The sequence below is a fragment of the Nuphar pumila genome, chromosome 1 (genome assembly GCF_984573655.1).
Source record: "Nuphar pumila chromosome 1, dmNupPumi1.hap1.1, whole genome shotgun sequence".
NCBI lineage: Eukaryota > Viridiplantae > Streptophyta > Magnoliopsida > Nymphaeales > Nymphaeaceae > Nuphar > Nuphar pumila.
In genome coordinates this window covers 136,780,512-136,796,765 of record NC_143249.1, presented here as the reverse complement: position 1 = coordinate 136,796,765, position 16,254 = coordinate 136,780,512, and the positions used below count along the sequence as shown (strand labels likewise).

The 16,254-nt window shown below is 38.2% G+C and overlaps 1 protein-coding gene across 5 annotated transcripts in view; it reads left to right on the top strand.

Annotated features, from left to right (window-relative positions):
* Positions 1–16,254, top strand: part of LOC149849176 (Aldolase-type TIM barrel family protein) — a 107,278-nt gene that overhangs the window by 68,425 nt on the left and 22,599 nt on the right. For 4 of the 5 annotated variants that reach the window (XM_089998847.1, XM_089998830.1, XM_089998839.1 and 1 more), the window contains exons 7-8: positions 11,312–11,418; positions 11,726–11,853. In XM_089998847.1, coding sequence (XP_089854973.1) covers positions 11,312–11,418; positions 11,726–11,853 — 235 coding nt within the window. The remainder of the gene's footprint in view (positions 1–11,311; positions 11,419–11,725; positions 11,854–16,254) is intronic. The other variant, XR_016430751.1, reaches the window with a different exon arrangement.

The following is a 16,254-nucleotide window of genomic DNA, read 5'->3' as shown; positions in this document are numbered from 1 at the left end:
TTGAGGACCTAGAACCCTTCCTCGTAACATGCTCATAGACATGTATGGCATGCGAGTAATACAACGGATGTTGAGACAATCATTCGACCTCGACCAGTGCTATGAGCACATTGGTAAACCACATTACACATTGATTGATTATCGCCTTCACAGGTAAGATGCTCGATTGGGTCGAAAGGCCAGAGCATGTAGAATGGGTCGTTGGTTAAGTAACCCCTGACACATCCATTCGTTTTCTTGTTGTCTGTTAAGGGAGAGGACAGATTGATACACACACTTTGATGGGCAGGTTGTTAACAACCATTCTACGAGCAAAGACTCGGTGTCCCCAGTCATCAGAGTTAGGGGATGAGACTACCAGATATTATCCTAGGTGGTAGATCTTTTGGACTTCTGCAGAAGTAGGATGCATCCGTAGCCACAAACGCCTTTGGGGAATCCTCTCTTGGCTAACGACCGTCCCCTTAGGAACGGACTCAACTAGCTATTCGGGTCATTCAAAATACATAGAATAATAGACACCCGAACTAGTCTCAGTTGTTTTTATGAGTCACGTCTGCGCGTACCCGCAGTCCAGTTAATGATGGAACATAAAGTAACTTGTGCACTCCACTTGATGAATCATAGAATTGTGTTTTATGCTCAGTGATTTCAATTCATTATTAAATGTTTTGTTCCATCGTGCAACATGTGCTAGTTAGACTTTTACTTATGCTAATAAACTGCTCCTGTTAGTTCAGTAACTGTTTAGTTACTCGTCACACATAACTATGTGCTTCTTTCAGACTTTTCAGTCTACTTGTGCACCTACTAGTTTTTCACGAAACTAACCCATTTTATGGGTACAGATGATGATTAGGTGCTTAGCAGGTGATGGCGCGATTGCGAGATGTCTTCAGGATCCACTGTTACCACTCGCAGCTCTTGTCCTGATCGTTTTGGGTTTTTGTTACGGATTTCTTAAGGAAATCCAAATTTTGTACAACTTAAAAACTATTTATAATACGAATGTTTTCATCTAGATATTTGCAAGTTATGCCTTTGTGTTTTTGCTCTTTTATCTAACGTGCCCAAGATTGTCGACTTGCCCTCTTTTCTTTTAAAAGAAATGCTTCCGCTGATTTTATAAATAAACTCTGAAATAAAAAGGATTTTCGAGCCTTTTAAACCATTTTAAAAAGGTTTACAAGTTCGAAATTTTGGGGCGTTACACATATGTGTTAAATATGTATATGTAAATGAATATATTTCTGTACTGTATTGTACCACTTGTACAACATACTGTACTGTATTGTACTACTGTACTGTACTGTATTGTACAGCATACTGTACTGTATTGTACTATTATACTGTATTGTACTGTATTGTACAACATACTGTACTGTATTGTACTGTATTGTACCACTCGTACAACATATAAATATCAATGGAAAGGGGAGAAGATATTATTGCCGTCCAACATTTTTTTTTTCTCTCTTCCCTCTTACCTCTCTCTCTATCTCTTGCTACGATAGTAAGGTGACTCCCACATCTGATTTCTCACATGGTATCAGAGCAAAGGGCGTGGTAATCACGATCATCTGGAAGGCCCCTAAGGACCTTGACGTGCGTTTTTGGGCGTTCTCAAGGAAAGTGTTTTTTTTTTATTTCGACGTCGTTTCTTCATTTCCTCATATCGTGCATCTTTTCCTTCTTACATATTCTGTTATCCCCAATTTTATCAACCCTAATTTCTGTTTTCCCCAAATTTGGGAACCCTCATTTCTCAAAAGTGCCTCTTTTCTCAAACTTCTTGTGATTTCTTATCTATTTCTTGCAATATAGTTGATAAATCGTACATTCTGCACGATTAACTAAAAAAAAATCGTGATTTCCAAAACTCAAAAATTTCTGTTCGTACGGTTCTGTCCGTACAACCTACGAATTTCTGTCGTGCTGTTTGATTCATCTTTGATCTTCTTCCTTATGGATTCTAAAATCAGCCCCGGATTTCTTTCTCAACTTGTTTCTCACAAATTAACTCATGATAACTACTTACTTTGGAAACGCCAAATTCTGCCGTTTATCCGAAGTCATGGTCTTTCCGGGCATCTGGATGGGGGATCACCCGCCCCACCTATGACTATTACGCAAGAGGTAACTGGTAATGATGGGAAGGTGAGTTGCATTACTATTCCAAATCCTGCGTATGATGTTTGGTTTCAGAAGGACCAATCTGTGGTTGCCTATTTGACTGCCACGTTATCTGATCGTATATTACAAACTATCTCTAACCATTTTACTGCTGCAGAACTATGGAGACATCTTGCTCACTCTTATTCACAGGTTTCTGAATCACGTGCACTTCAACTGAAATGGCAGTTCCAATCTATGCGAAAGGGAACTAAGACCATTACTGAATTTCTAGGGGATATCAAAATTATCATTGATCAGTTGGCCGCTATTGGATATCCTGTTTCTGACAGAGATGTTGTTCAGCAGGTATTGGGAAGCCTTGGGCCCCAATATCGTATGTTTTGCACTGCATTACAGGTTGCCTCTACACTTCCATGCTTTGAGGATTTACAGGCCAAACTCCTACAGTATGAAGTTAGTTTGACTCAAGATCATCTTATTGATGATCCTCATCCTGTCATGTTTACATCTGGGTCTACCTCATTTCGTCCACCTGCTGCTCATATGGGCCGTGGAGGACTCCTTCCTACTCCTACTGCTCCACCTGCCACTAGAGGTACCCGTGTCCCTACTTGCTTCCATTGCAACAAGCGTGGCCATGTGAAAGCAGATTGTTGGCACAACCCACAGAATCGCAACAAGGCAGGGAGGCCAGGACCAAGAGCTGGACAGATGAATGTTAGACAGTTTCAGGGGCAGCCGCAGGGAAATTTTCGAGCACATCAGGGTACTGATCAGGGACAGAGTGCAGGGTTGCCACATGATGTGCAACAAATTCTGATGACTGCATTTAACAACATGAATTTGCGTCAGAATGATGATGGAGTTTGGTATATTGATTCTGGAGCAGCCGCACATGTTACTTCTGATGCAGGTAAACTTTCCAACATGGTTTCTTATATTGGCACTGGGACTATTGTCACGGGAGATGGTTCCCACCACCCTATTTCTCATACTGGAAATGCATCTCTCTCTTTGTCACAATCTACACTACCATTGAAAAATGTCTTACTCACTCCTGCCATTGAGAAAAACATTTTATCTGTTTCTAAATTGGTTGATGAAACAAATTCATCTATGGAATTTACTCCGTCTTCTGTTTGTCTTAAGGACCTTCGAACCAAGAAGATGCTCGCTAAGGGTGAACGACGCGGAAACATGTACGTCTTCGAAGCAGCCCCCGGGACTTTGAAGACGTCATCTACCGTGTCTCCATCTTTTCCTGCTTATTTGAGTCAGTCTTCTTCTGTTATGCAATGTAATAAGCCAGTTTCTTGGCATCGTCGGTTAGGTCATTGTAGTCAAGGGTTCCTTGACAAATTGTCTTCTCAGGGTTTTATTCCCAAAGTCAAATTAGATCATAAGTGTCCTAGTTGTAATGTCTGCAAGAGTCATGTACTTCCCTTTCAAAGTATCAATAAAAGAGCTTCCAAGCCATTTGAAATTATTCACTCTGATGTTTGGGGCCCAGCTCCTGTTTCATCTCTATCTGGCTCTCGTTATTATGTGTTATTTCTTGACTCTTTCACTCGTTACACTTGGATTTACTTTATGAAATCTAAATCTGAAGTGTTCAAACTTTTCAAACAATTCCATGCTCTTGTTCAGAACCTTTTCAATTCAAATATCACTTATTTCCAGTGTGATGGTGGTGGAGAATACATATCTCATGATTTTAGTGAATATTTAAAGGACCATGGCATCACACGTAACTCCTCTTGTCCTTACACTCCACAACAGAATGGAGTAGCAGAACGTAAGCATCGGCATATTGTTGAAACCGCGTTAAGTATGATGCACAATATTGATATTTCTTTCTCTCTTTGGACTGAGGCCTTTCACACTGCAGTGCATATCATTAACAGGTTGCCTATGGAATTATTAGGAGATCAGTCTCATTATTTGCTTCACGGTTCTCACCCTTCTTATGATGATTTGCATGCTTTCGGATGCATTTGTTATGTCCATGTGGATCATTCTTTACGTAACAAGTTTCAGGACAGAGCAGTTCAGTGCAGATTTCTGGGATATGCCGATGGGTATAAAGGATATAGATGTTATGATCCTATTTTGGGTAAGATTAAGGTGTCTAGAAATGTTGTTTTTGATGATGACCATTTCAGCACTTGTGATACTTCTCAGGTATATGAGCAAACTACTTATGATCCATGGCTTTGTGATACTTTGCTATATGACTCTATCAGAGATCCTGTTGTTGATGAACCAATTCAGTTTGAAGCAGACAACTCCATCATACAGGATGCACCTTCACGGTTTTCAGGTTTGGTTTATGCCCGTCGAGGAGCCCCTTCAACTCCATCTCACGAGGCTCCCCCTCTTCGACGATCCACACGTGAAAGGCATCCTATCCATCGTTGGGTTAGTTACAACAATTTTTCTCTTGACTTTCAGTTGTTTCTAACCAATGTGGCCAAAGAGAAAGAGCCGTCTACTTTCCATCAGGCAGCCCATTCTCGAGCTTGGGTTGAAGCTATGAACGAAGAAATGGCAGCACTTCATGAATGTCATACATGGGATATTGTTCCTCGACCTGTTGATAGAAATGTTGTTGGTTCCAAATGGGTTTACAAGATCAAGCGTAAACCAGATGGTAGCATTGAAAGATATAAAGCTCGCCTTGTTGCACGTGGATTCACACAACAATATGGGCAAGATTATGAGGAAACTTTTAGCCCTGTTGTCAAAATTGGCACCATTTGTGTGATCCTCACTTTGGCACTTCAGCATGGTTGGTCTCTTAGCCAGTTGGATGTCAAGAATGCGTTCCTACATGGGGACTTGAAGGAAGAGGTGTATATGGAGCAACCTCCTGGATATAGTGAACATGATGCGGCTACATGGGTTTGTAAATTGAGAAGGTCTCTTTATGGTTTAAAACAGGCATCTCGGTCTTGGTTTGAGAGTTTCTCCATGGAAATTCAGCAACATGGCTTTTCTATGAGTATACTTGATCATTCTTTATTTATGTATAAGAATGATCATGTTACTACTTGGGTTCTTATATATGTTGATGACATCATTATCACTGGGAGTGATGATGCACATATTGCCTTGGTCAAGTCTTTACTCATGGCCAAATTCAAGATGAAGGACTTAGGCCCATTGCGATACTTCTTGGGAGTTGAAGTCGATAGACAAGATGATCGACTCACTCTAAGTCAACACAAGTATACTCTTGACATTCTTCACACCACTGGTATGATTAATTGTAAACCTCTCAGCACCCCATCTGTCTTAAATCATAAGTTTAGTGCAAAAGAAGGCCAATTATATCATGATTCCACTTTATATCGCCGCATTGTTGGTATGTTGCAATATCTTACATTTATAAGACCTGACATTGCTTATGCTGTAAATCAAGCATCTCAGTTTATGCATGCTCCCACTGATTGTCATATGGAATGTATTAAGCGTATTCTCAGATATCTGAAAGGGACTATTGGAGATGGATTGCTCTATCACAAAGATGAAAGCTTCACTACAGGACACCGTTTACTTACATATTGTGATGCAGATTGGGGTGGGGACCCTGATGAGCGTAGGTCGGTTTCAGGATATTGTGTTTTTATTGGCCCAAATATTGTCACTTGGAGTAGTAAGAAACAAAAGGCCATTGCTAAATCCAGCACTGAGGCAGAGTACAGGGCAATGGCAGCAGGGACAGCTGATGTCACTTGGGTACGGCATCTTCTTCAAGAGTTGAATGAACCTATCTCTTCCTCTCTGCTTTTATGTGATAATCAAAGTGCCATTAATATTTCTTTTAACCCTATTCATCATTGTCGCACGAAGCACATTGAGATTGATCAGCATTTTGTTAGACAAAAGATTGAAACAGAAGAAATTGAGGCTTCGTATGTCAGATCAGAAGACCAAGTAGCAGACATCTTCACCAAAGGATTGGTTAGTCATCAATTTTGGTTACTTAAGGGCAAGTTGAGCATGATTGAAGATCATCCTCAACTTGAGGGAGGCTGTTAAATATGTATATGTAAATGAATATATTTCTGTACTGTATTATACCACTTGTACAGCATACTGTACTGTATTGTACTACTGTACTGTATTGTACTGTATTGTACAGCATACTGTACTGTATTGTACTATTGTACTGTATTGTACTGTATTGTACAGCATACTGTATTGTATTGTACTATTGTACTGTATTGTACCACTCGTACAATATATAAATATCAATAGAAAGGGGAGAAGATATTATTGCCGCCCAACATTTTTTTTTTCTCTCTTCCCTCTTACCTCTCTCTCTATCTCTTGCTACGATAGTAAGGTGACTCCCACATCTGATTTCTCACAATATGCATGTGATCACCATCCATGTGCAAGTACTTCCATGAAATCACTTAACACACATGCATTCATCCAAAATTCATAAGTACACGAGAACATTTATACATGATTGTACATGCCAAACACACATCGATTTCATGTGTGCACATATACTGGAGACCAATTCATAAATGTACGATAATCAAACATAACCCATAAATGTAGGCACATGAAACTTTTCATTCATAACATATGTTAACATCCGCACACATGAACATAACCCGAACCTAGGAATTAAATTTCAGTGTTGCACACATTCATATCATGTATGCACCTGTAACAAAACAACTTTGCAATAACATATTAACAGACATCAAATATCTCACATGTTACCAATTCTACAGCACAAACACCGATGCCCGAGTTCATTCACTCCATTCTTGGTTCTATTTCAGTATAATATGCAGGTTCCAGTTAACATGATTGAGCAGTGTACATATCCACCCAAACAGGTAGTGACGTATTACAGAAAACGAACTCTACAGCCCTACTAGAGCCTACTAATCTCGAACCCAACATGTGCATGAGATAAGTCTTCACATGTTCAACAACCAAGTACAGGAATATCAGAATAATAAAATGAATACAATATAAACTACCATAGATGTACGTTACATTGGAAATATAATTTATGTAACATATGTTTAGAAATATCAACAGTAAACGGTTGTAGTTGAAACAGGTTCCAATTGAATAATAAAGCTTTATATTCGGCCAACCTAAATACTTAAAAATTCTGAACATCTTCAATGTGTAGTATGTATGGTTTCATTTCATGTTAGGACAACAAAAACAACCAAACAATATACATCATTATGAACGATCTATCTTATGCTGCCATTACATATACCTGTTTATAATCATAAGGGAGAAATCGATTTACACAACATGAATGGGTTATTAATCATGAAATCAAACTCCAAAATTAACTCGTGAATGACACTTGGATCTATAATAATTCAAACTCGTTGAAGCAAACATATACAATTGCAATTAGGCAGTCGTTGGTTTCTGTCACTCAAGCCTACACTTGCAGCTAACTGGTGTAAACCTTAAGCCACCAATTTTCATCATTGAATTGACCCAAAAACAAGTAACAATAATGATTTTGATCACTAAATTTTCACATAATCATATTATCCATGAAACACACAGATGGTAATGCTGTTATTGATCTAAAAATAATATTAATTAATGCATACTCAGAAACTACTTTTGCTTATTGAATGTACACACAGATTAATAACCATTGTAACACACAAATTCTGAATTTAAAACAGAATGGAACCTGCGATACATTTAACTCAACATCGATTTAACATACTTTTTAATCTAGCATCTTATTAACTTAAACAGGTTGTTTAATTTAGAGGGCACGCAGTGCAGTTCTCAACAACCTGATTTGTGGTTCAAGTTCATCTCAAGATGCCGACTCTTATGATCATGATGAACAACAAGATGCCATCTCAAGACACAAATGACATTATTATGTAAGACCAGAAATTATAGATAAAGCATGTCACGATAACAAATTCAAAATATATGACTCTTAAATTGTGGAAGCACCCACCCAACGCTTGGGCATGACACTTTCCGAACCGGCTACCAGTTTGAAAATAAAAAATCTCAGAATGTAAGATCAGCAATGTGATACCCGGTTTGAGCCTACACCATAGTTTTTATTCAGCTAGTAAGGTCTATGATTCAGAACAGTACCCAGACATCTGTTGACAGGGGTTCCCTGCTGATCATCATAACTTTAAGATGAACAACATCTAAAGTGCATTATGTAAATATTTTAGATTTAAAGCATGCAAAATGTATACTTAAGATATTTCAGGAACATAGGCTTAAGAGTGTCACTGTGGTTCCCCAACTATCACCATTGCTCCCACGAACTGCAAATGCAATTAAGATTTATTTTGATACGACTCATAACTGGTTTAGTCCAACCCTCAACACCTTAATACAACTAAGAAAATCATAAACTTCATCAGGCCCATGATATAAAATGACACTTCATGGTCCTGAAGTTATGGTGAACCAAGCTGTTGATATGAAACTTTATCATACATAAACAAAAATTTAACCCAACTGTTGCAACTTAGTATAAAACCCATGATCAAGACTACTGTAGTCAAATGAAAACTGTAAAAAAAATACTATACATAAAATAACTTAACGTTCATGCCTTCATGGGTTTGAATCTATCAACATTCACGTACACGAGAATCAAATTTTCTTTAAGAGAATCGTGCTACCCCTAAAATTGACAGATCAAACACCAAATTAGGCTAATCAATTGCTTCTATACTGATTTCCTAAATTAATACATGCCAAACCAAAATCTGTGTAGAGTACGCATGTAAAATCAAGAATTTGCATTTACACAAGTTAAAAGAATTTGCATTTACACAAGTTAAACCCTTATTGCCGTTCGAGTTAGGGCTTCTCTTGTAACCCACCTCAACATGACTGAACACATTCAATACCAAAAAAAATTACAGAGATCCTACCTGTTCCGGCGAGAGGAGGTTGCTGCAGCGAGAGAGGCTGAGGAGGGCCAACCGCGATGGTCGACCACGACGTCGAGGCTCCAACGACTGCAGGGCATCGTCGATGGCTTGCGCAGAGGGAGACGAGAGAGAGAGATGAAGAGATAGGGTGAGAGAAAGAGGGGAGCGGGAGGTGAAAAGGGCTCGGGACCCCCCTTTGTAGGAGGGGCGGCCCCCAAAATGGAAGGAGGAGGTGGTTATCCCCCCTTCGCCTTTCATCTTCGACAATTGCGCCCAAAACCCCCATGTTAACTTTCACGATTTGGCGTGTTAGGGTTCTGAACCCTAACACGCCACTTTATCGGGCAGCCCCTTATCGAGTAAATTTGTGTTTTTTTTTTAACGACTCTTAACAAGGGGCGCGACCCCGGATCCGAACCAGAGACACGGGATCCAGTCGCTGGTTTGGACCTGCGCCACCTTTGCGATGCGGGTCTGCAGGTTGGATCCAAATATATTTTATTGTTATATTATTTATTATGATATTATGTATATGTATATATGGACCCCAATTGATATGGATCCTAGATCCAATCTATTTATAAATCCCTACAAGAGATCCGAATCTAAGGATCCAAGGTTTTCTTTATACTATGAATTGGAACTATGGATCCAAATTAAGTTCATAGATCCAAAAGACTCTATCGTGGATTGTAACAAATTATTATAGATCCAAACATTAAAATTTTTAATTGGATCCATACTATATTAAATTCTCCGACGTCCAGGATCCAAACGAAGTAATGTGGATCCAAACATCGCCTAGGCTATAACTGATCTTAATAAAGTGTTATAGATCCAATATACGAATACAAATAACACATACAATAATAAAAATATCCTTTTACCAGTTTAAGGACATAGATTTCAAGTTTATTTATTTGATAAAAATCACGAGTATTACAATTGAAGTAACAAAAAATGATCTTGATGACTTTCTTCCTTTGTTTAAGCATTTGAGGTAAAAGAACCTCTTTTTTGTTATTTTTTTAGTTTTTGGAGTAAGATGTCCTTCAATGATTCAGTATGACAATGGTTTTTTCTGTTTGATATAGATTTATCAATGGAACTAAGAGTAAGACAAATAGCCGTTAAAATATTGTGAATTAGTTGATCATGGAAGGTTTCTGAAGTATCAGTTTTGTCAGCAAAAGATTGCCAACTGGGCTTGGTAGGGTCAATAATTTCAAAAACCATATCATAGGATGCCGGAAGTTCATACATTGGCAATATCATCATTTTGTTTACTTCACATATTGCTGCCGCACCATGTTCTTTTGGACCCTTAGTTGCCTTGCTGACTTTTGTTTTATTGTATTCTTTTTTTCTTGTATGCAGTTTAGCACCACATTCAGTGGCATTGTTGTAACTAGTTTCATTGTGTTGACTTTTCTGTACTGCCCCATTGGGTCTTTCTTTATTAATAAAAGGAATCCACACTGGAGAAAAGAATTGGGTTTGAGGTTTCTTCCTGCCATATTTCTTCCACAAATTGTTACGGTCAACCCTTTATGCCTGATCAATTAAAAAAAGGACAAGAATAGTCTTCTTCTACAACAAGTATTCATAATTAATCCATGCATGAAGTGGGTTGCCTTCAACAAGTGATTAATACCAAAATCTTTCCTTTGCAGCAGTAGCTCCCAACATATTTCTATGCATGTGTATAGAATTTGTAATTATAACTAAAATGTAATGAAACTGAACTTATCCATTCTAGAAAATTCAATATTGGAACTCGGTGTTGACAAATCTATTAAGGCATAGACAGTGAGCTAGGTGCATCTTCTGTGCTTTGATGTATCACAAAAACACCCAACTATTCTATACTGTATTGTTGAAAAGTAAGAACTCTGGGAGTAGGGACTTGACACAAAAGCTGACCCCACCATATTCAGAGGTGAGTGACATGCTTTCTAGATCTATTGAGCACAATATATTAGGACTTCATGCAAAACATTATGGAATATTATATATATAATTCATAATTCTTGGCTGGCAGAAAAGAAAGATTATTCTTGATGATCAATTTATAAATTATTTCTCCATCTATGAAATCTTTTGATGCCTCTATTCCTTTTGCTTCACTCACGACAGCCTAATATTACTTAGCTATTGGATTCAACATTCCTTGGTTTCTTGCCATTTGCTTAAAAAAAGCAGGTGCAAAGTATTTGAGTATGCAATAAATTTATATGATGAATTCATGGCAGGTGCTTCTTCTGTCATGGTTGCTAGAGGGGCTGCATGGAATGCATCAATGTTTAGCCCAAAAGGCAAGTTACCCTGGGAAAGTGTAAAAAAAGAGTACATAAGGAAGGTACTTAGGTTATGTTCATGATGAGATCTTGTTATTGAAATATTTAGTCCACTCAAAATTTACTTCAATCAGGAGATTCAAAACCTTTCTTCACTTTTATTCTATCTGAAGTAAGTTTGGTTCCTCTAATTGTATTAATATTAAAGCATATGGAATGTTACCCTGATTGTTATGCCACTCATGCCTCTCAGAGTTCCCAGCTGCCCTGTTTAACCCTGATAACTTTTTTTTCCATGTATTTAGGTAATTGTTTTCTAAGGGGGGAGGGACACTTATTATGTGCTTTGTAATGTTTCAATTTTCTCAGAGCATCTTATGGGACAATGACGTTAAAAGTACAAAGCACACATTGAAGGAGATGATTATGCACTATTCCTCACTAGAGCTTGCAGAAGGGAAGGCTGTGATTAAATCTAATACACTAGCAGATCTTGTGTAAGTTACCTAAGTTATCTTTCGAATGGATAATTGTCCGTAGGTGGAGTAAAATTATTACAATAACAGTTATGTATTTCACATTTTAGAATATAAAATTGTTGCACACTTCAGTTAGTTGCTATTTGATGGATAAAATTGTTGTATTGCCATTATGTTGAAGTTCAAAGCATAATACTGTGTAGTCAAGTTAATTGTTTTCTGTCTGGCAATAACTCACTACTGTATTCCTCGTATCCTGGAAAGGTACTAATTTATAGCTAAAATATATTAAAAATGGATTGTGTTTTTGAATTGAGAAGCACGTGTGGAAGGTATATGTATAAAAGATAATATAATCCATTTAGTATGATAAACTATTTATATGATCATGCATAGGTTGTAACCACATAAAAAAAACAAAAGCTTGCCAAAATACATATTATATACCTTTGCTTATAGAACCTTGACTGAAAAGATTTGTAGAAATGAAGAAGGCATTAGTGAATCCATGAATTGCTGTAAATGGAATTATTCAAAGGGAAAGAAAAGCAATTCAAATATATTCTTTCTTTTTCCTGGAAAGGGAGCTAAATCTCTAAAAACGGAAGGGGATAGAACAAGAAAATTACTTAAAATCTGAACCAAGAGATTTTTTTCCTTGGGAATGTAAGGAATTAGGATTGTTTACTCCCAAAAGGATGAAAATGGAAGAACAAGGGAGGGAGTGGAGAGGAGGAGATGGAGTGAAGTTTATTCTCCTATAAATGGAAGGATCCACTCACAAGAGCCAATGGGTTTCTCTTATTGGAGGTGGGGATCCTCCCACAGGGCTCTCATGGAAGGAACTCTCAATTTGAATTGCTATTGCAATTAGAAAAGTAGTCAAGATATTAGAGTTACAAGAGCCATCACCTATATATAGCGAAGGTATGGCTAAGAGCATGAATATGGATCCTGGAGCTCTATGAACCAATCCAAAGTACATGAGAGAGTGCAGATGCAATGTACTAGAGCAAATACAAGTGCACCTAAAGGGTCAAGTTGTGCGCCTTGGCTTGGTGGGTTGGGTGTGCATGTATCAATCCACCCTCCTTTGGATTTGTCTTGTTCTCATGGCAAGGTTATGCACTCTTGCTACTTTATTTATTTTCATCCATTACTAGTTTTAATCCTTCACCGCAGGGGCCATTCTTCCATTTTGCAGGCATGGTGCATCACTCCATGGCAAGTACTCGCTGAAAGCATGAGAGTAAATGTTGCCTTGCATGGTGAGAATCCACACATGGCATATGAGTAGGCATGCTTTTTTATGTCTGGTTCTTATCTCTTGAAGTCGGCATTGTTCAATCTCTTCTTAGCCCATAGGGCATTTGTGTGGGCTCCATACATTATGTTCAATTGGCTCTTTTATATGGAGGTTTCTTCGGCAACACTGAATTCCACCTTCTTCCCTTTGTGTGAAAAAATGACCTTCCTTTCTTTGAACTCCCATGTGATTTTACCCAACGATTGTAGCCATTGGGTTTTTAAAGCTATATCTACTCTTTGAAGGGGTAAGATGTAACGCCTCCAAAATCCCAAACTTGTAACTTTTTAGGAAAGTTTTGAAAGCTTTGTAATCATTTCTTTTTCAGAATTTAAAATAGCAGTTCAGCGGAAAATGGTGTTTGAAATGACAAGTTAACAGACCTTAGGCGCATTACAGGTGAACCTTCCTTTACACAACGGATTTATAACTCCATACATTCATTGAAACCAAATAGATTCAAAATGAGGTTTTAAAGTTTATACGAAAAGTGAAATTTCAAAGAAACCCTTATACCACATTACAAAAAAATATCCTCAGGAGTGAAACGTAAGGGAAAGACTAATCTTGATATCATCAAGTCACCGTGCCATCGCCTGTCGTTCTAATCATCACCTGTCAGATTGATAACAATTTGGTAGGTGCATAGATATAACAATTCAGAACGAGACTAACATATACGTTGTTCCTTTCGTGATGTGTAGTTCAAAATAAGCAAAATGATCATGATAATCTTGTTTCGATATTAACTGTCCTGAGGGTACGCACATGAGAGAACATAGAAACAACTGAGACTACCCGGGGGTTTGTTATGCTATGTATTTTGATACCCCGGACAACTAGCTGAGTTCGTTTCTAAGGGGGACGACTAGTGACCGAGAGAGAATTCTACAGAGGCATTCGTGGAAAGAGATGCATCCAATTTTTGCAGAAGTCCATGGGATCTACCACCAAGGATAATTTTTGGTAGCCCCGTCCCCTAACTTCGATGACCGAGGACACTGAGTCAATTACTACTCGAAGCGCTTAGTTGTTAACAACCTGTCTATCAGAGTTTTTGTACCATCCCATCCTCTCTCTTGATGAAGCTAAGAGACGAATGGATATGTCAGGTTCTATTTTAACTGACGACCCATTCTACGTGCTCTGATCTTTTAAACTAAATCGAGCATCTTACCTGTGAAGGCAATGATCATTATTTATTTGATTTTCTTTTCATCATTATGCATTTGCACGGTACGAGGTTATTATAAACCTCTTATCCAATCATCGTAGTACTAACATGCCGTGCATGTCTGATAGTACCGTTACAATGAGTAAGGTATCGGTTTCTCAGAAAAAAACCCCAACATTATTTAGAAATCTTAAAGTTTCGATTATCACCATTTATGTGATTTTTATCATTTTGTATTTGCACGCTACGAGGTTACCATAAACCTCTCATCCAATCATCGTAGTACGAACATGCTGTGCATGTCTGATAGTACCATTACGATGAGAGATGTATCGGTTTCTCAGAAAGAAACCCCAACATTTATTTAGAAATCTCAAAGTCCCTTGTTTTAGGCCAGGGATATTCGAGTCATTTGGATATCAAAACAAAGGACCCTACGTCCCACTTAGGGCTATGCAGTCAAAGCCCTTTCATTACGCAGGGTAGAGGGAAAGACTTGGTTGTGAATATGCAAATGCCAAATATTCGTTTTGGCTTTTCGAAACAACGAATATTACCAGCTTTGGAATTTCGCATGTATTTTTTTTTTCTTTAAAGACTTGGCGAGTATACGCAAATCTGCATCTTTAAATGCAAGCGTAAGGCAAAGTAGGTAGTAGTATGCAAAATTGCGTATCTTACCAAGTTATTGTGAAACTTCGTGAGGGATCTGTTCCGCCTACACAGGAAACAAGAAGCAGAGAAAAGGGAGAGAGGGAGATACACAATGGCTGGGGCGGCTAACATGTTTCACACCACCGAGCCCTAATCTCTTATCATTAAAAGGCTTTTACAAATGGAGACTAAAATATTACACCATAACACTTATATTACATAAGTGCCATTAATGAGAAAAATGTCAGTTGCATAATTAAAAGAATTGACGTGCGTATGGATCTGGATCCAGATCCAGATCCAGATCCATGTGAATGCTCTATTTTAACACCCTCCCTCAAGTTGTACATGATTTTAAAGCATGTACAACTTGTTCTTCAATAGCCAAAATTGACGTGCTGTTAACCCTTTGGTAAACAAGTCTGCCACTTGATCTTCTGTTCGAACATGACGTAGTTCTATCTCTTTCATCTCGACTTTCTGCCGTATAAAATGTTGATCAATGTCAATGTGCTTCATTCTGCTATGTTAAATAGGATTACACGCAATGTTTATTGCGCTTTGATTGTCGCATAGAAGAGATGATCGAATAATTGTCTCTCCAAGATTACTCTATAAATGTTTAATCCATGTAACTTCTGCCGTGCCTGCAGCCATCAACCTGTATTCAACCTCTGTACTTGATCGTGCCACTGCCTTTTGTTTTCTACTGCTTCAAGACACTAAATTTGTCCAATATATACACAATATCCAGAGACAGATAGTCTCTCATTTGGATCCCCTGCCCAATCTGCGTCTGTACAAGTGATGAGTTCATGTCCTTTATATAGGTTATCGTTCTTGCGGTAAACAAGTCTGTCTCCTATAGTTCCTTTTAAATAGCGTAGAATACGCTTCACAGCTTTCATATGACCTTCCGTTCGAGCATGCATAGATTGGGATACCTGATTGACAACATAAACTACATCAGGTCTGATAAAGGTCAAATACTGCAGCATCTCTACAAGGCTTTTATTCGTTGTAGGGTTAACACAAAGATGACCATCTTCAGAACTCAACCTTTGATGTAATACACTCGGAGTGTTGACTGGTTTGCAATTCGTCGTCCCGGCTCTTTCCAGGAGATCAAGAGCGTATTTCTGTTGCATGAGTGTCTATGTGTCTTTTTGTCTGTCAACCTTCACACCAAGAAAGTACCTCAACTTCCCTAAATCTTTCATTTTGAAAGTTTTCATCAAAAACGCTTCACATCTTGCACATGATCATCTGAACTCCCAGTGATCAC